General features: G+C 45.0%; 1 protein-coding gene across 2 annotated transcripts in view; it reads left to right on the top strand.

Annotated features, from left to right (window-relative positions):
- The first annotated feature begins 791 nt into the window (after window positions 1-791).
- The window catches only part of LOC134984238 (zinc finger protein 260-like), a 136,073-nt gene continuing 109,640 nt past the window's right edge, over window positions 792-27,224 (top strand). Inside the window, exons 1-5 of one of the 2 annotated variants that reach the window (XM_063949863.1) lie at window positions 792-873; window positions 2,440-2,471; window positions 4,720-4,798; window positions 4,913-5,014; window positions 5,172-5,663. In XM_063949863.1, coding sequence (XP_063805933.1) covers window positions 4,765-4,798; window positions 4,913-5,014; window positions 5,172-5,663 — 628 coding nt within the window. In that variant the 5' untranslated portion in view covers window positions 792-873; window positions 2,440-2,471; window positions 4,720-4,764. Of the gene's footprint in view, window positions 874-2,082; window positions 2,472-4,719; window positions 4,799-4,912; window positions 5,015-5,171; window positions 5,664-27,224 lie in introns of those variants that run through there. The other variant, XM_063949864.1, reaches the window with a different exon arrangement.

Raw genomic sequence — 27,224 nt, 5'->3', positions numbered from 1 at the left:
ATAGTACAATGCCATTATATGTACAGAATAGCGGTAACGGCGGGGTCTGCGCCACCTGTATTACGGTAACGGCGGGGTCTGCACCACCTGTATTACGGTAACGGCGGGGTCTGCGCCACCTGTATTACGGTAACGGCGGGGTCTGCGCCACCTGTATTTAGATAACGGCAGGGTCTGCTTCACCTGTATTACGGTAACGGCGGGGTCTGCGCCACCTGTATTACGGTACCGGCAGGGTCTGCGCCTCCTGTATTACGGTAACGGCGGGGTGTGCGCCCTCTGTATTACGATACCTGCGGGGTCTGCGCCCCCTGTATTACAGTAATAGGACACTAGAGTGTCAGCCACCTGTACAGGGATAATGCAGCACCAGAGGCTGCTCCAGCTGCACTATAACAAGGCACCAGAGGCTGCTCCCCCTGTAGTACAGAACCTGACACCAGAGCTGCTCAGCCTATAGAATAATAATAATAATAATATCATTACCTGCTGCCAGACACAGCAATGGCTGCTCTCTGCTCCTGCTGCCTTGTGGGAATGATAGAAGGAAGGCGGAGCTCAGACCAGGGGAAAATGGCCGCCGCTCCTGACGTCACAACACGGCCAGGGAACCTATTGCTGCTGCCGGACTGGTCTACAAGAAAATGGCCGCCGGCCTCCTGCACTGAGGACATATATGACAATAGTATTTACAGAGGGCGGGGCTGTTGGCAGGGTGAAGGAGGGGAGGGGCCAGTAACCAGTAAGCAGCCTTTGCCAATCATGCCCTACTTCCTGTCTGTGCGTTCCACCTTATTTCCGGACTCTGCGTTCCACATACAGGAAGTGAGTTTTCGTCGACTGCTGCAGCCTCGCATTGTCCGTGGAGATCAGGTAATGGCGTCTTACTATACAGGGGGAGCAGCCTGTGGTGTCCTGTTATTATTATTATACAGGGGGAGCAGCCTGTGGTGTCGTTATTATTATTATACAGGGGGAGCAGCCTGTGGTGTCTCATTTTTAAAACTATACAGGGGGAGCAGCCTGTGGTGTCCTGTTATTAATACTATACAAGGGGAGCAGCCTATGTTGTCTTGTTGTTACATACAGGGGGAGCAGCCTATGGTGTCCAGTTATTATTATACAGGGGGAGCGGCCTGTGGTGTCCAGTTATTATTATTGTTATTATACAGGGGGAGCGGTCTGTGGTGTCCTGTTATTATTATTATTACTATACAGGGGGAGCAGCCTGTGGTGTCCTGTTATTATTATTATTATACAGGGGGAGCAGCCTGTGGTGTCCTGTTATTATTATAATACAGGGGGAGCAGCCTGTGGTGTCTCATTTTTAAAACTATACAGGGGGAGCAGCCTGTGGTGTCCTGTTATTAATACTATACTGGGGGAGCAGCCTGTGTTGTCCTGTTTATACAGGGGGAGCAGCCTATGGTGTCCAGTTATTATTATACAGAGGGAGCGGCCTGTGGTGTCCTGTTGTTATTATTATTATACAGGGGGAGCGGCCTGTGGTGTCCAGTATACAGGTTGAGCGGTCTGTGGTGTCCTGTAATTATTATTATTGTTTTTATTATTATTATTATTATTATACAGGTGGAGCAGCTTGTGGTGTCCTGGTATTATTATTATTATACATTGGGAGTGGTGGTGATGTCCTACAATACTGGAGGAATGGTCTGAGGTGTCCTGCTTTTAAAGACATCTGTTATTATTTTTATACTGGGGTGCAGCCTTTTGTGTCTTTATTATTATTATTTTTATTATTATTGTTATTATTATAAATTTTATTATATGTAATTGTTGGGATTGAATATATTGCTCAGTATGAAGCAAATGTATATCACACACCTGGGAGTGTCACTGTGACATCACTTATATCTATAGTAATAAAACAGGGACATGACTGGGGAGGTGAGGGGATCTGAGAGCGTCACAGTGGCATCACTTATATCTCTAGTAATAATTCAGGGACATGACTGGTGAGGTGAGGGGAACTGGGAGTGTCACAGTGAGATCACTTATATATATATATATATATATATATAGTAATAATACAGGGACATGACTGGGGAGGTGATGGGAGCTGGGAATGTCACAGTGACATCACATATCTATAGTAATAATACAGTGATATGACTGGGGAGGTGAGGGGAGCTGGGAGTGTCACAGTGACATGACATATCTATAGTAATATTACAGGGACATGACTGGGGAGGTGAGGGGATCTGGGAGTGTCACAGTGACATCACATATCTATAGTAATGTAACCCCTCTTTTTCCTGGGGGTACAGTGTATATGTGCAATGTGCCTCCACCCAAGCTATTTAGAGCCCAATACTCTAATCGCTTAAGAAATACCCTACCCCTGTAGTGGTCGGTATGTGATGTAACCAGATAGGACTATGCACATTTACCTATCGTACCTTTCCTTTGTGATTTCAGGCTCTTCCACAGATACGGAGACAGTTCCACCGGTAAATATACTAGTTTTAATATGCAAGAAGTTATAGGCCACCTTATACAGTTATATCATATAATACTCAAACCATGAACCGTTCTACTAATACCCCACCTATACATAATAATCTACCCCACCTATACATAATAATATACCCCACCTATACATAATAATATACCCCACCTATACATAATAATATACCCCACCTATACATAATAATATACCCCACCTATACATAATAATATACCTCACCTATACATAATAATATACCCCACCTATACATAATAATATACCCCACCTATACATAATAATATACCCACCTATATATAAGGTAATGCATACAATACATAAAATATGATTCCCACCCGGGTTCTCTTACTATAATCGTGCACGGTTGGGGCCCTTTCGTGTCTGTGTATAAGAAGTACTCTTGGTTATATGGGTATCCACTTGGAGCAATTGTCCTCATGATTGTTGAGCAATCCCTACTTCACGGCAATGAATAGCATGGTTTCCATGGAAGATCTAATTGTAGCGCTCCTAGACAACCTGAAACAGGAAGGTAGTACGTGGAGCTCTACACCCTGGAATCCCTGACACCCGTGGTCTACTCGTTACATATAGTGGGGTGATGATCTGTGTTACCTGTCCCAGTATAAGCATAGCCCCACTGTAGATCCATGGGGGTGGCTCCAGAATATACAGAAGTCCCGGTTATTGGCACCTGTCTCTGATAGGCGAGGGGTGCTTAGTCTCCCTATTGTATAATTTCCAAGTTTAGGCGACCCTGCGCCCTCCGCACTCTTTATGACTGCTACCCGGCTGGTCATTATCTAATGGATATAGAGTCTCTAGAGGTGCTATTTGTACTCCTCAGATCCACCGATGCTGCTGGTCCCTGTGTTACTGTGCTGGGGGCTGGTACTTTAATAGTTAAAGGCTGATAGGGGAGTATGCAGATTAGCAGGATTTATATGGGGGCATCCTGCACTTACAATGATAGTGTGCCCGGTCTGGACCTCCCCCCGACTCCGCCTCCACCAACAACCGGGCTCTCCCTGCGGGTTGTATGGGATGAGGGACACAGCTCTGCCTCGGGGATAAACTGTCTGCTACTGCTGGACTCCTGGTAGCTGCTGCCCGAACTGCTGTCTCCTTCCATGTACTAGCCTGCCCCGCCAGCGCTCCGCCTCCCAGCACTCTCCATGACAACCAGCCACCGGGACGTCCCTGCTCGGCGTCCACCAGGGGAAATTAACACAGCGCTTCTCACCCGCAGCGGAAGACATCCAATTCCTTTCCCCCACAGGGGCTCTCTCACTCGCAGGGAACCGCCTTCCTGTAAGCTCCCTTGTCTCAGCCGCCAGCCTTTTTCTCTCCCCTTAGTCACCCCACCAACAAAACCGCCACTACACGCGCCCAGCCACCTCTCTCAGCACACGGGACCTCTGGAAGCTTCTCCGTGATCTCCCCCGCACGCTGCACGCTTACCAGAGTCCCCTCACCTTCAGCAGGCACAGAATAATAACATGCATAAACACACTATACATTATTGGATCACTAGAAAGATCCAAGTTATTATCACATATATGGTATATATCAGTTGGCAGCATCTCTATTACCTTATAGAGCTACACATTTATTAATTGATTTGCCCCCTCATAGTGTCCCAAGGCCTTCAGATCACTAAAGTACTACAGTAATAATACAGGGACATGACTGGGGAGGTGAGGGGATCTGGGAGCGTCACAATAACGTCACTTCTATCTATAGTAATAATACAGGGACATAACTGGGGAGGTGAGGGGATCTGGGAGCGTCACAATAACGTCACTTCTATCTATAGTAATAATACAGGGACATGACTGGGGACGTGAGGGGATCTGGAAGTGTCACAATAACGTCACTTATATCTATAGTAATAATACAGGGACATGACTGGGGAGATGAGGGGATCGGGAGTGTCACAGTGACATCACTTATATCTATAGTAATAATACAGGGACATGACTGGGGTCTGAGGAGACTTGGGAGTACAGTAACACCGGGGGATGTGTCTGGGTGATGACTGGAGAGGTGACTGCTGGGAATGGGACATTATACAGTAGCACCGGGGGATTTGTCTGGGTGATGACTGGAGAGGTGACTGCTGGGAATGGGACATTATACAGTAACACCAGGGGACGTGTCTGGGTGATGACTGTATCACTGTGTGTCAGGTGTCTATAAGGTGTCAGGATGTCACTGTCTATGTCTCCATGCAGGAGGGGGAGTATATAGAAGAGCACAGGGGTCTGTACAAGGACGTGATGATGGAGAATCACCGCCCCCTCACATCACTGGGTAAGACTGTCATGTATTGTACAAGGGAGAGCAGGTATGGGGGCCCCCTATATACACACATCATCTGATAATCACATATAAACACTGTACTCAGTCACTGTGTGTCTCCTACAGATGGGCACAGTAACAGAGATACACCAGAGAGATGTCCCCATCCTCTGTATTCCCAGGACTGTACAGAGGAGAATCACAGGACCCCACAGGAGGATCAGGTAGGTGGGATTTAGGGTCTCATCCAATACACCAAAGTGACTGTCACTATATGATGTTCAGAGAAGCTGTGTGCGTATAGTACAGTAATATTATACTGTTTCACCTCAATTTAATCAAACAATATGCAAATGCCATTGTATTTTTTGGGTTATTTAGGTAGAACATCTTTCTCGTATAAAGGCAGAAGCTATAAGGAGAAAAGAAGAGACGGATGTGAGAGATATGAAGGCAGAAGATACAGAAGGAGAAGAAGAGACGGATGTGAGAGATATGAAGGCAGAAGATCTAGAGGGAGAAGAAGAGACGTATGTGACTGATATAAAGGCAGAATATATAGATGGAGAAGAAGAGACATATGTGACTGATATAAAGGCAGAAGATATAGAGGGAGAAGAAGAGACGTATGTGATTGATATGAAGGTAGAAGATACAGAGGGAGAAGAAGAGACGTATGTGACTGATATGAAGGCAGAAGATATAGAGGGAGAAGAAGAGACGTATGTGACTGATATGAAGGCAGAATATACAGAGGGAGAAGAAGAGACATATGTGACTGATATGAAGGAAGAAGATACAGAGGGAGAAGAAGACACGTATGTGAGGGGTGATCAGCAGTGTAAGGAGGAGGAGATCCCTACAGATATCAGCACAGGTGAGTAATAAACACTTATTACAGAAGTCACATATTCTCATTGCTCAGTCACTACAGCAATCTTTTATTCTACGCCCTCCTCCGCCATCAGCCCTGTTCTCAGTTGGGTGTTTTTAACACAAGGCTATCCATGACAAACATCAGATGAAGAGAGTTATTACACACATCACTATAGTGTTATTAAAAGTAACAAGCAGAAGTTTATTTTTAGGGATCATATATAAGTAGTATTGTGTTTTTTGTGTAGCGTCTAATTTGTATGGGATCTAAATTTCTCAGTTTAGCAACCTTTTATTAAATAACCTTCATTTTGTTAGATGATGCACGTATTAAATAACTCCTTGTATATAGTAGACCTATTTGGCCATTTGTGGTCAGGTTTACTATATCTTTACATTTAGCGAGGTGTAGTCGTGGTGTAAAGGACAGAGTGTGATTCCTGATTAGTTAAAAAAACAAATACCAAATACAGAGCAACATCACGAAACAGGTAATTTCAACTTTAAACTTGTCATTTATTTTGTACTGTCTGGACATGGCTACTAATAACAGATGCACAAACATAATTCTTATAGCTATGTGTGTAAATGCTAGAAGCTTAGGAGACAAAATTCCAGAGCTAATTGTGATAATGACCAAGGATAACCTGGATATTGTGTCAATTACAGTCATGGTGCAATGAGAATCATGACTGGGCCATAGCTATACCAGGATACAATTTATTTAGGAAGGATAGAATAGTCAGTATAGGAGGAAGGGTAGCAATGTATGTGGGAAAAAAGCATAAATGCTACTTCAATTGACACAAAACATTGAAGAAAATCTGAGGCCCTTTGGGTCACCACAGAAACCGTGGAGAAGGACATTATTCGCATTGGGGTGATCTGTAGACCACCTGGCCAGGGGCAGGATTTGGATAGGAATCTATTGTTGGACATCACTAAAATGGCTTTAAAGGGAGAAGTCATAATCATGGGAGACTTTAATTTAACTGATGCAAATTGGGAGGGGTCTTTTGCAAGTTCAGCTACAAGTGGCAAATTTCTATATTCCTTACAGGGAGCATCTCTCAATAAACAGCAGATATTTCCCTTCTGCATAGAAAAGCGGTTGGGAAAGAAAGAAGTAAACATCCTTTCTCTTTCATCCACTAGGGGACACTGGAGTCTTATACAGTAGGGGTGTGAAGCTTTCAACCGGAGGTGTGGCACAATCTAAAAATTAGTATTGTCTGCACAGCCGGCTCCTCCCCCTTCACATCCCTCAGTTTGAAAAATTGTGCCAAGGAGGTACAAGCACAAGAAGGGAGCTCCTCCTCCATTTCAGTACTGAGACTGAGTTAACCTAATGTAAAGGGGGACGAAAGTCTTAAGAATAGAGAGACAATGATCCTTACTAAATGGGATCTGCATCTCTCCTCAGAAAATCCGGAGCACAGAGTCAGCAGTGAGTACTGGTTGTAAAGGGGCCCTAGTTACAGTTAAACTTACGGTAACCATAGCTTCTTCATGGATCCAGGAGGCAGTTTGACAGACTTCCTCCCACGGACCGCACACAACGCTGCTACCTTCTGGCTCTTAGCCCTGGGACTCAGCAGCGCAGCTTCCCCGCTGCCCCCTCCTTCCGCTGCCGCTGTGACAGAACAATCGGTCTGAAACACTCCCTGGCCGTCTATACACTCCCGCTTCATGTCAGCTCCCCCGCCCTCCTTCCTCTACCGACAGAGGGCTGAGGGAGAAGCAGCGCGGCTGTCAGCGGCAGCGTATACCGCCGCCTCTTAAACACACAGCGGGGCGCTTGAAAAGAGCGCCGCCGCCCACTGAAACGACATATCTCTCATGGCTGCAGCCGCAGCTTCTCCTGCACTCGCCGGGACCCGGGCTATATCCCCCGCACACTTCCTCCCACCGTCGGCGCTAGTACGAGGGCGCGGAGGGCTGGAAAAGATGACGGGGGAACAAGCAGCAGCGGCTTCTCATACGCTGCTGCCTTATAACTTAAGACCTGGTAGGCTAGCAGCGCAGCTCCTCCGCCGCTCCCCTTTTATAGAGAGTAGAGGCTATTCCATTTGGGGGTTAGATGATGTTTGATGAGTTAGACAAGTGGATTTCACAAGCAACTGCAGTGACATCTACCTTTCTACCTACTTCTTACTCGAGCACCACGTCACACGTTAGAGGAGGTTGCTCGGGACCAGTGTTTAAATTCATTTGATCGCTGTCGTACCGAGCCAGAAGAGGTTTTGGAGCAACAGACTCGTGGAACCAGAGGTAGAGGTCATTCACAGTCGACACCAGAAAAGCAGGGCAGACCTGCTGACAAACCCGTGGTATGATGGTTTTCCTGCTCACCTGGGGTCCCCCTTGGGGGGCGCAGAGTTGGAAGGTTTTCGGGACGCCTGGACCAAAACATCACCAGACGTCTGGATCATCCAGATATTTCCCAGGGTTATAGGATAGTTTACAAGAGCGTCCACACGGTCCATTTATTTGCAGCGCGAGGGCCTAGGTGCCCGTTGTGAGCAGGAGCGTTACAGGAGGCAACTTCAAAGACTCCTGCATACAAAGGGTTAAGTCGCCAGTCCCATATCCTCAATGAGGAACAGGATTTTATTCAAAACTTTTGGTAGTGCAAAATACCTTCATATCCCGATTTGGACGTCTCACCAAGCTTACTTAAGATTTGCACCGGTGTGGGATCACTACCGAATCAGGGCTCTGCCATTCGGTCTATCATCAGCTCCAAGAATCTTTATAAAGATCAAAGCAATAGTGGTGACAGGATTGAGACAGGGGTCACGATCATACCTTATCTAGACAATCTACTGATCAAGGCCTCATCTCAGAAACAGCTGATAAAGGATGCTCAGGCATCTCATCAATTTCTCATTCAACATGGGTGGATTGTGAACCTCCAGAAATCCAACCACATGCCAACTCCACAGATTCATTTCCTCGATTTCATCTTGGACACGATACAATTAAGAGTATTCCTACCAGAGAACTAGATCTAGGACCCACAGAGGTTAGTGGCTCAGGTACTAAGGACACAGACGGGTTCTCTACACCTCTGTGCTACTTCTCGAGAAGAGGGTGGCGCCGTTCGCAGCTCTCCGGTACGGCGGACTTCATTCCTGACCATTCCAGATGAAACTCATTGCTCAGGGAGCAGGTTCGCACTGGCTTCTACATCGAAGAATCCAGCTTCCACCACACATACGAACCTACTTGATTTGGTGGTCGTTGCACAAGAATCTCGCAGCAGGCAAGAGATTCGGCATTTGGGATTGGAGGATCCTGACAACGGACGCCACTCTCAGAGGTTGCGGTGCCGTCCTAGTGGAACAAATTCCTAATGGTTTGCAGATTCAAGATGGAATAAATCCAGTCAGTTATTGTGGGTTTAGAACATGGAGGGGTCATGGTATCCATGGACATAAAGGATGGACGTTACAGGAGAGCAGCCTACCCATAGACATTCTCGAACTGAGAGCAGTTTACAATGTGTTTCTCTTAGCCGCAGACCTAGTCATGGGTCAACACTTAAAGATACAGTCGGACAATGTCACGATGACGTCTTACATAAACCATCAAGGAGGAACAAAGAGCAGGATGGCGTTAAAGGAAGCCACAAAGATCTTTTTGTGGGCAAAAAGGCGAAACATCATCCTCTCAGCAGTGTTCATTCCAGGTGTAGAAAACTGTGAAGCAGATTATCTCAGCCGCCAGGACATGCATCCGGGAGAGTGGTGCCTACATCCACGGATTTTCGAAATGGTGTTGAGGAGATGGGGTCTATCTCAAGTCGATCTAATGGCGTCTTGGCAAAACCATCAGCTGCCTAGATATGTGTCCAGGACAAAAGATCCAGCAGCAGAAGGAGTGGACGCATTAACACTTCCTTGGTGTTACAGGAGGGTTTACATTTTTCCACCTTTCCCACTCATACCCAGGGTTCTGAAACGGTTGAAACGAGAACGAGTGTGGGCATTTCTAATCGCACTAGATTAGCCCCGCAAGAGTTGGTACTCAGACCTGCGAGGGTTACTAGTGGAAGATCCTTGGCGGTTACCTCAGAGGGAGGACCTGCTATCTCAGGGACTGTTCCAACACCCACACCTGCACAGGCTGCGTTTAACGGCGTGGCTATTGAAACCCGGATCTTAAGAAACGGAAGGATACCAAGAACGGCCATTCCTACAATGTTTGCCGCTAGGAAGCCGGTCACAGCCATGCACTACTACAGGATTTGGAAGAGGTACATGGACTTATGTCAAGAATGTGGGTGGAATTCAACGATCTTCCACTTATCCAGACTTCTACTTTTCCTTCAGGCCGGTCTAGATGTAGGACTGAGGCTAGGCCCTCTGAAGGTTCAAATTTCGTTTCTCTCTATACTATTTCAACAAGCGGTTAGCATTCTTGCCAGAGGTTCAAACCTTTTTACAGGGGGTTCTGAGGATACAACCCCCTTTTAGTCCTACCACTGCGCCATGGGACTTAAATTTGGTGTTGGAATTTTTGAGATCTCCAACTTTTGAGCCGTTAGCAAGAACAGACCTGAAATATCTCTTTTGGAAGGTCACATTATTGATTGCCTTGGTTTCGGCCAGGCGGGTTTCTGAGTTGGGAGCCTTATCGTGTAAGAGTCCTATGAATGTTTCATGAGGATAGGGCAGAACTCCGTACAAGAGCAGGTTTCCTTCCTAAGGTTTGTTTCACGTAAACCAGCCAATTGTGGTCCCATCTTTTCAGGGTCTCGCAGATGGGGAAGTGTCCTTGGATGTTGTCTGAGCTTTAAGGGTATATGTACAAGTTACGTCGTCCTTCAGAAAGTCGGACCATTGTTTGTTCTTTATGATGGGCCAAAGAAGGGGTGCCAGCATCTAAGCAGCCTTTGTCTAGATGGATTCGACTTGCCATTCGGCAAGCTTATATTTCCTGTGGCAAACAGGTTACGGTTCAGACGGGTGCTCATACCACCAGATCAGTGGGTGCCTCATGGGCGGCTGCCAGATGTGTTTCCACTACTCAACAGACAATGAGGAGTGGGTGCAAATCCACTCCCCCAAATTCCCTTCCGCACGCTGAAAATGACCCTGTAACCATACCTGAACCTATCTGGTAATAAAATTCAGAGAATTAGTCACAAATGTTTGCAAACACATGTTTAGCTGCTGAGCCACGTCACGCCTTCTCTGATACAGCAGTCCTAACCTACATAATAGCAGTGCCCACATAGGGCCATGTAATTTGTCACAGTAGGCCTCATGATAAAGGCTATTACTAAAACACTTCCAGACAGACAGCTAACTTACCCTGGAGTCACCCCCAGGATCTCCCATTGGCACTACAAGGAACAGCATGCCTTCCAAATGCTGCTCCCATTCAATTCCACTACTCAACTTTGCAGAGCGGCGACGTGGTCCTCAGCCCACACGTTCGTGAAATTTGACAAGTTTGATACCTTTGGGTCCGTAGACTGTAAGTTCGGACGTTTTTTTGGGAGCACTCTTGTTAATTTAATTGCAATTAAAATATAACCTTTAGGAAATATACACTAAAAATTCATATAAATTGATCCTACTTAATTAAAAGAAAGATTACTATTGACTGAATTGTCTTACTATCAGTATTATATCAATCAGGGTGAAAAATATTTTATTTAGAAGAAATATATTCATATGTGTAATACTTTACCATCTAGAACAATGCCAGACAGCCGTGGGCTCTCCCTATTGTTTCCTGTAAATAGAATCAGTTACATGTGCATGGTATCCACACATACACCTTATTCGTTATCATTTTCAGAAGGGAGACGCTGAGTCTTATATATACTGTCTATGTATGGTAGGTATCCCTTCCATAACTACCATACATAGACAGGAAAACTATGTATATAGGAAACTATAGGTCTGTAAGACAATACAGAAGAAACTATAGGTCAGCAAGACAATAGAGAAGGAAACTATAGGTCAGTAAAACAATACAGAATAAACTATAGGTCAGCAAGACAATACAGAAGGAAACTATAGGTCAGAAAGACTACAGTAAGCCACTATACGTCAGTAAGACAAACTATAGGTCATTAAGACAATACAGAAGAAACTATAGGTCAGTAAGACAATACAGAAGAAACTAGGTCAGTAAGTCAATACAGTAGGAAACTATAGGTCAGTAAGACAATACAGTAGGAAACTATAGGTCAGTAAGACAATACACTAAGAAACTAGGTCAGTAAGACAATACAGTAGGAAACTAGGTCAGTAAAACAATACAGAAGAAACTAGGTCAGCAAGACAATACAGTAGGAAACTATAGGTCAGTAAGACAATACAGTAGGAAACTATAGGTCAGTAAGACAATACAGTAAGAAATAATATGTCAGTTAGACAATACAGTAAGAAACTATAGGTCAGTAAGACATTACAGAAGGAAACTAAGTCAATAAAACAATACAGAAGAAACTATAGGTCAGTAAAACAATACAGAAGAAACTATAGGTCAGTAAGACAATACAGTAGTAAACTATAGGTCAGTAAGACAATATGGAAGGAAACTATAGGTCAGTAAGACAATACAGAAGGAAACTATAGATCAGTAAGACAATGCAGAAGGAAACTATAGGTCACTAAGACAATACTGAAGGAAACTATAGGTCAGTAAGACAATACTGTAGGAAACTATAGGTCACTAAGACAATACTGAAGGAAACTATAGGTCAGTAAGACAATACTGTAGGAAACTATAGGTCAGTAAGACAATGCAGTGAGAATACTGGGGATGGCAGTAGTGAATGAAAGGGGGAAGGAGTAGGGGGTAGGGAAAGAGCAGCCGGCAAGAGTATTAACATGGGTATTAAAGTTTTTACCAAAACACTAGCTAATAATGATTATGGGTCACCGTTGCTGCATAAAGAGAATGATGCCCCTAGCACAGGGGGAAATACTGATCTTAATTGTATGTATGTAAACGCTAGAAGCCTTACAGGAAAAAGGGGGAACTAGAAATCCTCGCAGCAAGCAAACAGTATGATACTATAGGCATTACTGAAACTTTGGTGGGACGAATCTCATTATTGGACAGTCAATCTAGAGGGTTATACGCTGTTCAGGAGAGACCGCTTAAATAAACGGGGTGGAGGGGTATGTCTTTATGTAAAGCCGTTATTAAAACCTCATATACGGGAAGATATTCAAGAGGGGACTGTAAATACTGTTGAGACGTTATGGGTAGAAATTGCATGCGAGGGTAAAGCAATAAAAAAAGTTATTGGGGTTATGCTACAGGCCGCCTGGTATTAATGTGTCTGATGAGGAATTGTTGCTGAAGCAAATTGAAAGAGCAGCAGGAGTAGGAGACATAGTAGTGATGGGAGACTTTAACTATCCAGAGATAAACTGGAAAATCCATTCATGTGATACTGCTAGGGGTAATATGTTTTTACACACACTAATGATATCTACTTCATTCAATTAATCGAGGAACCAACTGGTACAATGCAATCTTAGTCCTGGTATTAACAAACAATGAGGAATTGGTATCAAATATTATAGTAGGGGAGCCCATAGGAAACAGCGACCACGATATGGTCTCATTCAATATCAGCGTTCATAAGCAGTCCTATACTGGCTCAAGGATTGTAACAAAATATGCAAAAAAGAAATAAGAGCGGCTAAAGTAGAAACTGAAAAACTAGTAGCGAAGGAAAGCAAAGCAAATCCCATTTTTTTTTTAAGTATATCAACAGCAAGATATTAAAGGAGAGTATAGACCAGTGTTTCCCAACCACGTCCTCAAGGCACACTAAAGGTGGGTACACACTAATAGATATATCTGCAGATCAGTTGATCTGCAGATATATCTATGGACGGATCGGGCAGTGTGTTCAGCATACACACTGCCCGATCCGTTGGGGACTGACGTCATGAACTGGGCGGGCATGTACACACACCCGCCCAGTCCAGCTGTCAATCACCGCCGGCCGCCGCAGCATGTGTACGGGCGGTCGGCCAACCGCCCCGTACACACACAGCGACGCGTCAATATATCGGTAGATATATTGGCTGTCGGCTGTGCTGCGCGGCCGACGCGATACGTCTGTGAACGACGGAGTTCACAGGCGTATCGGCCGTACACACTGGCCGACGGTCCCGCGATATATCGGCCATTCAAAACAACGGCCGATATATCGACCAGTGTGTACGTGCCTTAACAGTCCTGGTTTTAGTGACATCCAGGCTTGAACACAGGTGACATAATTAGTACCTCAGTTATTTTGATGTAACCATCTGTGCTGAAGCCTGGATATCACTAAAACCTGCACTGTTGGTGTGCCTTGAGGACCGCGTTTGGCAATTCCTGCTATAGACCCTTTAAAAGACAAATTGGGAGTCTTAATCAAAAATGATAATGACATAGCGGACAAACTAAATTCGTTTTTTTTCAACTGTATGTACAAGAGAAGACCAAATGCAGGGACTAACACACAATGTCAACAAAGATAATGTCCCACTGCTAAGTGCTTATTTATGTGAGGAGGTAGTCTGTGACCGATTAATAAATGTAAAGATTAATAAGTCACCGGGTCCCGATGGAATTCACCCAAGAGTTCTTATGGAGCTTCACTCTGAACTTGCAAGGCCGCTATTTTTGATCTTTAAAGATTCAGTTATATCAGGTATGGTTCCCAAAGACTGGCGTATAGCGGAAGTACAGATGGGTCTACTGTTATATTGACTAGTTTTCTGCACCTAGGCACAACATGACTTATTAGCATAAACCCTTCATCTATTGTTCTCAGCAGCAATACAATACAGAGAACAATACAGCAGGGGATTAAGTCCGACTGGCCAGTCTCAGTTAATCCTATTAAAGGTCAAGATAAACGTGGACCCATCTGTAGTGCCAATATTCAAAAAGGGGAGTAAAGCTAAACCAGGTAATTATAGACCAGTTAGTCTTACATCTATAGTGGGGAAAGTATTGGAAGGTATTCTAAGGGATTCAGAAGTTCAATAAGGTCATTAAAAGGAACCAACATGGATTTGTGAAGGACAGATCATGTCAAACCAATTTACTTGGCTTTTATGAAACAGTAAGTGCGATCTTTGATCAAGGTAAGGTGGTGGATGTCATCTTTTTAGACTTTGCCAAAGCTTTCGACACAGTACCACACATGCGTCTTATCTATAAGCTTCAAGGAATAGGGCTAGGGAGCACAATATGCACTTGGGTCAGTAATTGGTTAGATAATAGGGAGCAGCGCTTTGTGGTTAATGGATCATTTTCAAATTGGACTGAAGTGCTAAGTGGTGTGCCACAAGGGTCTGTACCAGGACCACTATTGTTCACGACCTGTCAGAAGGTCTATGGAGCATGGTGTAAATTTTTGCAGACGATACCAAATTGTGTAAGGTTATAAATAACGGAGGGGGGTGCTGAGTCTTCAGAACGACTTGGTTAAACTAGAAGCATGGGCAGCCAAATCGAGAATGAGCTTCAACACAGACAAGTGTAAGTTAATGCACTGTGATAGCAAGAACAAAAATTACACCTACCTACTAAATGGGGTAATATTAGGGGATTCTGTACTGGAAAAGGACTTAGGTGTCCTCGTAGATAGCAAGCTAAGCAGCAGTACCCAAAGTAGGAGTGCAGCAAAGAAGGCTAATAAGATATTAGCATGCATAAAACGGGGAATTGATGCTAGGGACGAGCGTATTATACTCCCGTTATATAAATCACTAGTGAGGACACATCTTGAATACTGTAACAATAGTTTCAGGGAAAAAAATTGTGCGCAATCTAGCTGCTGGAAGAGACACACTTTCCTGAAGGATTCTTCTCCCTTAACCATAAGTGCCACAATAAAAGAAAAAATGGAAAGCGTAACTTATCCTGCGCTCGTCTTTGTTTCCATCGACAGTATAAAATTCATAAAATACACTTATAAAATCCATACACATATTCATAGCAGCAAAAATTGAATGAAATAGATTGCACAGAAATCCTCATGGGCAGAAAAAAGACTGGTGGATAATTACCAATGTGTATAGAACTGTGAAAACAGTTCTAAACCTGCATGCAGGTTTTTGTTTTGGAGGATCCCGGGAATCCCTGGAACAGAATGGCAAGTCCTCCAGTAAAATGTCCCACGGCTCCTGTGCGTTCCACCGACGCGTTTCTACTCCAGACCGGAGTGTTTTTCAGGTGTGATGTTCAGTGATTCAGGAACTCTGCTGCCAGACACAGCAATGGCTACTCTCTGCTCCTGCTGCCTTGTACTGATTTAGAACTGTTTTCACAGTTCTATACACATTGGTAATTATCCACCAGTCTCTTTTCTGCCCATGAGGATTTCTGTGCAATCTATTTAATGAAAGTTTTGCTGCTATGAATATGTGTATGGATTTTATAAGTGTATTTTATGAATTTTATATGTATTAAATTGTGATTCACTATATCGATTTCTTTAAAGTTTTTTATGCACCAATATAATTTGCACTGAGCATCTGAATACTGTCGATGGAAACAAAGACGAGCGCAGGATAAGTTACGCTTTCCATTTTTTCTTTTATTGTGGCACATCTTGAATACTGTGTGCAGTTGTGGGCACCATACTACAAAAAGGATATCCTGGAGCTAGAAAAGGTTCAGAGGCGGGCGACCAAACTAATTAAGGGCATGGAGACTCTGGAATACGAGGAAAGGCTTGCTAGGCTAGGCATGTTTATACTGGAAAAGAGGAGACTAAGAGGGGATATGATCAACATCTACAATTATATAAGGGGACAATACACAGAGCTTGCGCGTGACCTGTTTTTGGTAAGATCAGCACAGAGGACTCGTGGACACTTTCTTAGGTTAGAGGAGAGAAGATTCCGCATAAAGCGGGGAAATGTTTTTTTTTCACAGTAAGGACAATACGTGTTTGGAATTCCCTGCCTGAGAGTTGTAATGGCGGACTCAGTCAACACCTTTAAGAATGGGTTGGATAAATTCCTAATGGATAAGGATATCCAGGATTATGGTGCGTAGTCAGGCACTATAGTTATTAGAAAAAAAGGAATAAACACAACGGCTGACATCAGCATCAGACAAAATTTAGTCCAAAAATAATACTGCACAGGAAACCACAAATAGGTTGAACTCGATGGACAAATTGTCTTTTCTCTTACGTCCTAGAGGATGCTGGGGTCCATATTAGTACCATGGGGTATAGACGGGTCCACCAGGAGCCATTGGCACTTAAAGAGTTTAATAGAGTGGGCTGGCTCCTCCCTCTGCCCCTCCGTTTAGAAAATGTGCCCGGAGGAGTTGGTCACAGCTAGGGGAGCTCTACAAAGCGTTCTTAGTAAAAGTTTTTCTTAGAGTTTTTATATTACAGGGAGGCTGCTGGCAACAGTCTCCCTGCATCGAGGGACTGAGGGGGGAGCAGTGTCCGCCCTGCGGGGTCTGAGCCACTGTCTCCGCTGACTGGACACTGAGCTCCAGAGGGGATAGATTGCTCCCGGCCACAGGGGAACGCTCACCCCAGCAGCATGCCGCCACCCCCTTGCAGAGCTGAAGTGTGGCGCTGAGTCACCGTCCCCCCCTAACAAGCAGGGGGTCGGTGTGAAGATGGCTACAGGGTAGGAGCGCAGTATTAACTGTGCTCCCGGACGGCTCAGCGGTACCTAGGTGCGGCGCTGTGAGGGGCACCCCGAGTCAGCGCCTGACCCTACACTGACCATTCCAGCCTGTCGGGGTCTGCGGATCTCAGCCAGCACACACAACCTCAGGCCAAGTGGAAGATCAGTCCCTCCAGTGCAACTCCAGCTATCTGTACGGTACCGGGGGGGGGGGGGAGGCTGTGTAAGACTGTGTCACCTATTAAGGGACACAGTCAGCGTTGGTTTGGGGTCTCCCTATACCTAAAATAGCGCTGTGTGTGGGTTGGCTCCAATCTCTGTGTCTTTGCCATTTTTGGGGGGAGAACTCTGTCTGCCAGTACCCTGTGTGTATGTGAGGTGAGTAGTGTGTAACAGCAAACATGTCTATAGACTCTTTCATATGCTGCAGAGGATTTATCTTCTCGGGAAGATCCCATCCCATGTAGTCAGGATTGCACTGTTGTAGCGCAGATCCCAGCTAGAGAACTGGAGTGGTTAGCCTCTCTTAGGGAGACTATTTCTCAGATTTCTGAGAGGGTTACAAGAACTGAGCATGCAACTCAGGTACTGCAATCCTCTATGGTTGTATGGTCTGATACTGCTCCCTCGGGGTCCCCTGCGGTTCATTCTCACAAACGTGCGCTTGCCAAGATTACGCAGGATGACACGGACACCGATTCTGACACTGCAGACGGTGACGGGGATGTGTCGTGGGGGACGGCGTCATTTGCTAAGGGGGTACAGTTGATGATTGAGGCCATACGGGATGTGTTGCGTATTTTGGACACTCCTCCTGAGCAGGTAGAGGAGGCCTTTTTCACGGACAGTAAGAAGCCCCTCTCACCTCTACAGCATCTAAGGAATTAAATGCTATATTTGAAAAGGCCTGGGAAAATCCAGTGAAAAAATTACAGATCCCTAAGAAGGTCTTGGTTGCTTTTCCATTCCCAGAGGATGATAGAATGAAATGGGAGTCTCCACCTATAGTGGTCGCCTCTGTTTCCAGGCTGTCAAAATAAGTGGTTTTACCAGTCCCGGGATCTACCACGTTGAAGGACCCGGCTGATCGCAAGGTGGATGCTACGCTCAAATCCATATATACGGCTTCAGGGGCTATACTGCAGCCTACTATTGCCTGTGCATGGATTTCTAAAGCTGCAGCCAGGTGGTCAATCACTCTGCAGGAGGACTTGACTACAATGGATAAAGGTGACAATGATTTATTCTTACGTAACATTCAGGATTCTGCAGCGTTCCTGGTAGATTCCAAGAAGGACCTGGGTTCCACGGCTACGGGGATCTCCTCCATGTCTGTCTCGGCTCGCAGGGGTCCTAGGCTGCGCCAATGATCTGCAGACGCAGAATCCAGGAAAAGCGTGGAGGGCCTACCCTACACAGGTCAGGCTTTATTTGGGGAGGCGCTGGATGCGTGGATTGCCATGGCTACCGAGGGTAAGTCTCCTTTTCTCCCCTCAGCTGCACCGGCTACGAAGAAGCCTTTTACACCAGTCACGTCACAGGCCTTTCGGCCCGCGAGGCCTAGAAAGAACAAGCCTTCTCACACCTTCTTCAGAGGTGGTTGTGCTAAAGGAAAAAAGCCTGCTCCTGCAGGTTCCCAGGACCAGAAGCCTGCTTCTGGTACCCCCAAGTTCTCCGCATGACGGTGGACCGCACAGCCTGGAGGAAGGTCAGGTGGAAGCAAGATTCCGGCATTTCAGTCATGTCTGGGTGTCATCTGGCCTGGACCCTTTGATATAGGATATAGTGTCCAGGGGGTACAGACAGGCGTTTCAAACTCTCCCACCTCACCGTTTCTTCAAATCAGGCTTACCGGCTTTGCCGGCAGACAGAGCTATTCTTCTGGAAGCTATCCGAAAATTGGTAGTGTCCGAGGTTATTGTTCCAGTTCCGCCTCATCGGTGGAACAAGGGTTACTATTCGAACCTTTTCGTGGTACCGACGCCGGAAGGTTCTGTATGGCCAATTCTGAACTTGGGGAGGTGGATGTCCTTGTCCACCTAGGGACAAATAAATCTGGCAAATACTGAACTCATTGCCGTAAAAGATGAATTTAGAAAGTTAGGGACTGCTCTGAAGCAGGTGCAACCACTGTATCTTTTTCAGAAGTATTGCCAGTACACAGAGGGGAAGACAGAACTCATCGCATCAGAAAATTCAATGTTTGGCTGAGGACATGGTGCAATGAGGAGAGATTTGGATTTATAGGCCAAAGTCACACCATCTGGCAAGATAGCAGCTTATACAAAAGTGACGGCCTGCACCCATCTTCAAGGGGAACGAGAATACTAACTGAACAGTTTGGATGCTTCATCAAGAACTATTTAAATTAACAGAGGGGGGCAGTGAACCAAACAGGAATAACACAGAGGTATTGTTTCTGCAGGCAAAGGGAATAGGAAGCATATCCACAGCAACAGAAGATAATGCAGATCAAAACCAAATAAAAATAGGTAGAGAGAAGAACATAGCTAGGAAAAGAAAAAGCACAAACAAAACTCTAAAAGCTATGTGTGCAAATGCTAGGTGCTTAGGAAATAAAATCCCAGAACTAATTGCAATAATGACAAGGGATGATCTAGACATTGTGGCAATTACAGAGTCATGGTACAATGAAAATCATGACTGGGACATAGCTATATGTTATGCACACCAGTGCCTGAAGGAAAGTACTGGTGTCAGAACTGTTATGCACTCCAGTGTCTGCAGGAATGTACTGGTGTTTGAACTGTTATGCAAAACAAATGGACTCACAGACAAACTGGAGAATATGACATAACGTACACAGAAGGTGATAGGGTAACAAAAATACACACAAAGTGAACAGAGAAGCCCAGAGGCTAAGGAACTGGGTATCTCCCTTGTATTAGAACTGCTCAGATGGAAAAAGCAAGATGTTGTGTTTTAATACGTAGAGAACCCGAAATGCTGTTGCTAAGGGCAACAGCAAAACCCTAAAGGGTTACCAACGGGTGTGGCAGTAAACTCCTTGGTCAGAGATGGAATGATAGACACAAGGAGAGTCTCCACAATCCTAATTCTCACTTGCAGTGCACAGGTTTTAGCTTACTGCCACTAAACTGACCCCTGACACCTAGCACAGTGAGACAGGATTAGACAGGCAAGTCTTAGAATACAGCCGCAAACTTGCTAAGTTCACAGAGTAGTAACAGAACCCCAGCAAGCTAAACGACTAACTCCAGTCTTACTGCTAGGTCTGGATTGGCAGAGTGTAATACCAAATCCCCAGGCCTATTTGCAGTAAGCAACAAACAAATACAAAGCTACACAGTACTGGCTAACTTTCATGAACTGACTAACCAGCAAAGATTCAGCAGCATCTGCTTACTCTGAAAAGAGGCCTTATAAAGCAGGTGCTGGCCACGCCCCACTCAGACCTCACAGACTGTGAGCACAAAAACCAGCACCGGATCCCCTGCCGTGCACAGAGCCTATAACCACTGCACAGCAAAAGACCCGAACCGGAGTATCAGCTGCGCTCAGGTTACTCCACTAGCACTTGTCTCCCGGTTGCCATGACGACGTGGCAGCACAGGGCAGGAGACCCTAACACTATACTGGGATATACTTTATTTAGGAAGGACAGAATTGGAAAAATCGGAGGAGGGGTAGCAATGTATGTAAAAAAAAAAGCATAAATACTACATAAATACAAAGTATTGAAGAAAAAACGGTGCCCTTTGGGTGACCATAGGAGCAGGGGAAAAGTCGATTATTCGTATTAGCGTGATATACAGGCCACCAGGTCAGGAAGAGGAACTCGACAAGAACCTATTGCAGGACATAACTAAAATGGCATTAAAAGGAGAGGTAATAATCATGGGAGACTTTAATCTTCCTGATTTAAACTGGGAGGTGTCTGTTGCTAGTTCCACTAGAAGTAGGAACATTTTAAATTCCCTTCAGGGAGCATCCCTCCACCAATTGGTGAGAGGCCCACTCGGAAAGACGCAATATTAGACTTGATACTTAAATGGAGACAGAATATCGGACGTAAAAGTGGGTGAAAACCTGGGATCCAGTGATCATCAAGCAGTATGGTTCAGCATAAAGACAGAGAATGACTCAAACCATACAAAAACAAAGGTGTTGAATTTTAGGAAGGCTGATTTTGTAGGGATGGGAAAATGTGTAAGCGATTCTTTGGCAGAGTGGAGGAACTTGGAAACAGTGCAGGAGAGGTGATAAACATTAGAATGTGCAATATTAAAGGCAACAGACCATTGTATCAAAAGTGTTAGGAAAAACACAAGGAAAAGGAAGCCAGTGTGGTTTGCGAAAGAAATAGCAAATATTGTGAAAGAAAAAGATGGCTTTTAGGAAATATAAGCAGACACAAAATAATGAAGACAAAGATATATCTTGTTAGACAGAAGGAGACAAAGAAGGTAATCAGATGTGCAAAGGCACAAGCTGAGGAGAAAATGGCCCAGTCAGTGGGTAAAGGAGGCAAAACTTTTTTTAGGTATATAAGCGAAAGGAGAAAAACAAAAGGTGGAATTATAAAACTAAAGACAGAGACTGGGAGTCTTGTTGAAGGAGACAATTTAATAGCAGATCATCTTAATAATTATTTTTGCTCAGTATTCACTACTGAAAGAGAGGGGAAGGGCCACAGTTAAGTTGCAGTGATATTTAGGAAAATGAAACAAGTACATTTACAGAGGAGAAGGTCCAAATAGAACTCTCAAAGCTGAAAGTGGACACATCTATGGGGCCAGATGGGATACATCCAAGGATACTAAAAGAACTTAGAGGTGCGGGTAGCACCATTGACATAATTATTCAACCAGTCATTAGCTACAGGAGTAATTCCTGAGGACTGGAAAAGAGCAAACGTAGTCCCACTGCACAAAAGTGGAAGCAAGGAAGAGGCAAACAACTACAGACCAGTGAGTCTTACATTCAGTAGTAGGGACATTGATGGAAACACTCTTAAAAGGAAAACTTGTAGGTTATCTCAAATCTGGCAATTTACAGGATCCCAAACAATGGATTCACTGGGGGGAGATCATGTCAAACAAATCTTATTGACTTTTTTGACTGTGTGACTAAAGTGATGGATAAGGGTGGAGCCATGGATATAGTTTATCTAGACTTTAGTAAGGATTTTGACACTGTTCCACATCGCAGACTGCTAAATAAACTTGAAAGTTTGGGATTGGATATTAGGATTATTGAATGTATAAGATCTTGGTTGAAGGATAGAAAACAGAGAGTTGTGGTAAATGGAGTGCATTCAGAGGAGGGAAATGTTACCAGTGGAGTACCCCAGGGATCTGTACTTGGGCCAGTGCTTTTTAATATCTTTATTGGTGACATTGCATATGGCATTAAAGGGAAAGTATGCCTTTTTGCAGATGACACAAAGGTATGCAACAGGGTAGACACACCAGGTGGGGCAAAACAAATGATTGAGGATCTAGGTAGAATAGAGGAATGGTCAAGAGTGTGGCAATTACAGTTTAATGCCAAAAAATGCAAAATCATGCACTTGAGTCTCAAAAATCCATGGGCTAAATACAGTATTAATAGCACTATACTGGAAACTACTGAGGAGGAAAGGGATCTAGGAGTCACTATTTCAGATGACTTAAAGGCAGGTAAGCAATGTAACAAGGCAATGAGGAAGGCTAGTCAGATACTTGGCTGCATTGGGAGAGGAATCAGCAGCAGAAAGAAAGAAGTAATAATGCCACTGTATAGGTCATTGGTACGGCCTCATCTAGAATACTGTATTCAGTTCTGGAGGCCATATCTTCAAAAGGATATTAATACATTAGAAACTGTACAAAGAAGGGCAACTAAAATGGTGTATGGCCTACATCACAAAACATACCCAGAAAGACTAAGAAATCTCAATATGTATAGTTTGGAGCAGAGAAGGGAAAGGGGAGACATGATAGAAACTTTCAAATATATCAAGGGTTTTAACAAAGTCCAGGAGAGAAACATTCTCCAAATGAAGAGAAGCAATAGGACACGAGGACATGCACTGAGACTGGAGGGGGGGAGGTTCAGGGGAAATTTGCGGAAAAATTACTTCACAGAAAGGGTAGTGGACAATTGGAATAGCCTCCTATCAGAGGTGGTAGAGGCTAAGACAGTAGAGCAATTTAAACATGCATGGTATAGACATAAGGATATACTTACAAAGAAATAAGGATCAAATAAGGTTAGAGATAAAAATAATGTAATACAAAATGGGACAGACTGATGGGCCAAGTGGTTCTTATCTGCCGACAAATTCTATGTTTAAAGTCTTTGACCCTTTATCTCAGGGAGTTCAAGCTCAAGATGGAGTCTCTGAGAGCTGTCATCTCTGGACTGACGGAGGGGGAATTCCTGGTGTCCCTGGACATCAAGGATGCATACCTCCACATTCCCATTTGGTCGCCGCATCAGGCTTATCTCAGGTTTGCACTGTTAAACGATCACTATCTGTTTCAACCGAGGGTCTTCACCAAGATGATGGCAGAGATGATGGTTCTCCTCAGCAAGCAGGGGGTGAACATAATTCCATATCTGGACGATCTCCTGATCAAGGTTTCATCCAGGGAGAAGTTATTAAGATCCATTGTTCTCACGACACTCTGCTCAAGGAGCACGGTTGGATACTGAAACTTCCAAAGTCTCACCTGGAGCCAACAAGGAGCCTGTCTTTCCTGGGAATGATCCTCGACACGGAGGTGCAGAGGGTGTTTCTACCGGTGGAAAAAGCATTGGTGATTCAAACAATGGTCCGGGGTGTCTTGAAGCCTTCCCGGGTATCGGTTCATCAGTGCATCTGCTTTCTGGGGAAGATGGTTGCCTCCTACGAGGCTCTGCAGCATGGAAGGTTTCATGCTCGATGCTTTCAGATGGATCTCTTGGACCAGTGGTCGGGATTTCACCTACATATGCACCAGAGGATACGTCTGTCACCATGAGCCAGGATTTTGCTCCTCTGGTGGCTACAACTACCACACCTTCTGGAAGGCCGAAGGTTCGGGGTTCAGGACTGGATTTTTCTAACCACGGATGCAAGTCTAAGAGGTTGGGGAGCGGTCGCTCAGGGAGAAACCTTCCAAGGAAGGTGTTCGTATCAAGAATCTCTTCTCCCAATAAACATCCTGGAGCTAAGGGCCGTGTACAATGGCCTTCTTCAAGCAGCACACCACTTACAGGATCGAGCTGTTCAGGTGCAGTTGGACAATGTGACAACAGTGGCCTACATAAACCAACAAGGTGGAACAAAGAGCAGGGCTGCAATGTCAGAGGTGTCAAGAATCCTCCTCTGGGCAGAAAGGCACGCAGTGGCGATGTCTGCAATCTTTATTCCGGGAGTAGACAACTGGGAAGCAGACTTCCTCAGCAGACACCATCTCTATCCAGGAGAGAGGGGCCTCCACTTTGAGGTGTTCGATGAGGTAACCTGAATGGTGGCGGTACCTCACATAGACATGATGGCCTCCCATCTCAACAAGAAGCTGTGGAGGTACTGTTCCAGGTCGAGAGACCCGCAGGCATTGGCAGTGGACACACTGGTAACACCGTGGGTGTTCACGTCAGTGTATGTGTTCCCCCCCACTTCCTCTGATTCCAACAGTTCTTCAACTTGTAAGAAGAACAAAGGTTCTGGCAATCCTCATTGCTCGGGACAGACCAAGGAGGGGTTGGTATGCGTATCTGCTGGATCTTCTGCTGGAAGATCCATGGCCCTTACTTCTTCGGGAGGATCGGTCCCGCGAGCTCTGATTGGCTCACGGGCAGTGCTGACTTGAACAAAGGCACCTGTACCCGCCGGAGACTAAGGGGAAGGAGAGGCGCAGGCTGCACTCTCCTCCCCTCACATCAGCGGTGGTGCGGGGAGCAGCAGAGGCAGGGAGGGAAGAGGAGCGGCGGCCCGTCGGTGTGGGTACGGCATACCCACGGCTAAATTCTTAAGGGTACGCCGTTCCTGCCCGTACCCGCATACTTGCACCGCTGCTCATAACTCACTGGTAACAGGGTGTTATAAGTATAGGGGGATGTATTTTGGGATGATGTTAATGTATTACTTAATTCAGTAGAAGGTTATAAAAAAAGTTTCTAGTAGCGCTGGTATGTGGCTGGTTCATACTTCTGTATTTATCTGATTATTCTCTGAGGTAAATGTTGCAGACCATCTTGGTATGAGGGTGAAAGTTCACATTATCAGTCTAAAGAGTATATCAGAGGATGTGGACTGTATGAATTCCTGTCCTATTAATCTGATAAATCAGTATACAAACTGTGTATCTGTGTATGTGTAACATTACAGTATATCATGTCTATAAGGAACATATATATATACATCAGTCAATGCAGAATGTAATTCAGCTATTGCTTCATGTCAGTAAGACAGGACGGTGTCATGTCTCCTGGTCCCCATGATGAGGATTTAGAGAAGTTAAGTTTATAATTTCTCAGTTGAATTATATATTTATACAGTCTGAAAACTTCTTCAGACCCTTCATGTCCCTCGAAGCATGCTTTTACACGTATAATGCAAGTCGTCAGATGTCGACACGGGGACGTGAGAGGGGATCTGTAGACAGAATGCTATCCTAGCAAAGTGTATTCAAACTATGATGCAAACTTCGGGGAAGAGTTAGAAATCGCTGTTACACTCCTGTACAGGAGATAAGAGATTATTTTACTATAAATACGAAGCCTGTGATAACATCCCCTATTTCTGATGCTATGTTTGAACACACCTGGAAAATCCCAGGCACATAAGTCCTGATTCTTAAGGGTATTTTCACGGCTTAGCCGTGTCCTGAAAAGCATAAGACATATTGGGAGATTTCTCCTGTGGTGCACACCGCTGTGTCCAGATTATCAGATTACTATTACCTGACCCGTCCCCGGTTCAGCTTCACTGAAAGAACAGGCTGGCTGCATACTTGAGCCTACACTCCCATTTATATACTCGGCCAGTAAAACTGTCTTCAGGCCACCTATTGTGGGTGCATGGGTTTCCAGTACTATTGGAAAGTATGCAGGACCTCTGTTAGAATTTTATATATGTATATAAATGTTCGATTGGTAGGGATGCTCTTTTCTTGACCCTAGGGGCTGGATAACGGTAAGGTCCCGAGGTCCCCGCCTTTTTTTCGGGAAAGGAGGGGCAGGAACAGAATATGACATCTGTTCCACCTACTATTTTCGCATGACGCTTCCCCCTGGAAGTCCACTCAGGTGGGAGACAGGGATCCGCTACGGGTATGCATTACCTACAGTCGCAAGTCAATGACTTAACTGGCTCCCACCTGGCGGAATTATCAAAAGAAATTTGGAAACTAAATCTCTGATTTCCATTTGGAAAGGCAGTCTCTACGACTGGCGGGGCTAGGCCCGCTTCCCACTTGACCTTTGCTTCATACCTACATATGGTTGGCAATGCGACACTGTTAGATCAGTTCCGGAGGTTCTTAGGCCTCTCGTAGTTGCAGAGGATCCTTGTCCAGATGTTAACATCTTCCCTAATCCCGTAATATCTCACAGCACTGCTGTGGCGTTATTTAACGATTCCAGAACGAGTTCTTCTAGTGAAATCTCTAGGACAAGTGTTCAGAGCACATCTTGGGATGTAACAGTGAGCACGCCGTTGAGCTTCCACCTAGATTTCATTCCCTGAAAAGGGGTAAAATGGTTCCATCTACTCGAGGAACGCAGGTTCAGAAGTCGGACCTGGATCCTCCTCTCTCAGGAGAAAGTTTGACAGACATTCGCGCAAGGGGAGAACTTCCACGACTTGTCTGACTTCTTCGCACAAGCATTCTGTAACGAAGGTCGGACTGACATAGTTTACGTCAAAAAACTAAAACATTTGGTACGTTCCTCTGTAGGGTGGAACGAATGTTTTA

The sequence above is a fragment of the Pseudophryne corroboree genome (assembly GCF_028390025.1).
Source record: "Pseudophryne corroboree isolate aPseCor3 chromosome 3 unlocalized genomic scaffold, aPseCor3.hap2 SUPER_3_unloc_41, whole genome shotgun sequence".
In the NCBI taxonomy this organism is placed as follows: domain Eukaryota; kingdom Metazoa; phylum Chordata; class Amphibia; order Anura; family Myobatrachidae; genus Pseudophryne; species Pseudophryne corroboree.
Note: the sequence above shows the minus strand (reverse complement) of the source record. Positions and strands in the feature narration are given on the sequence as shown.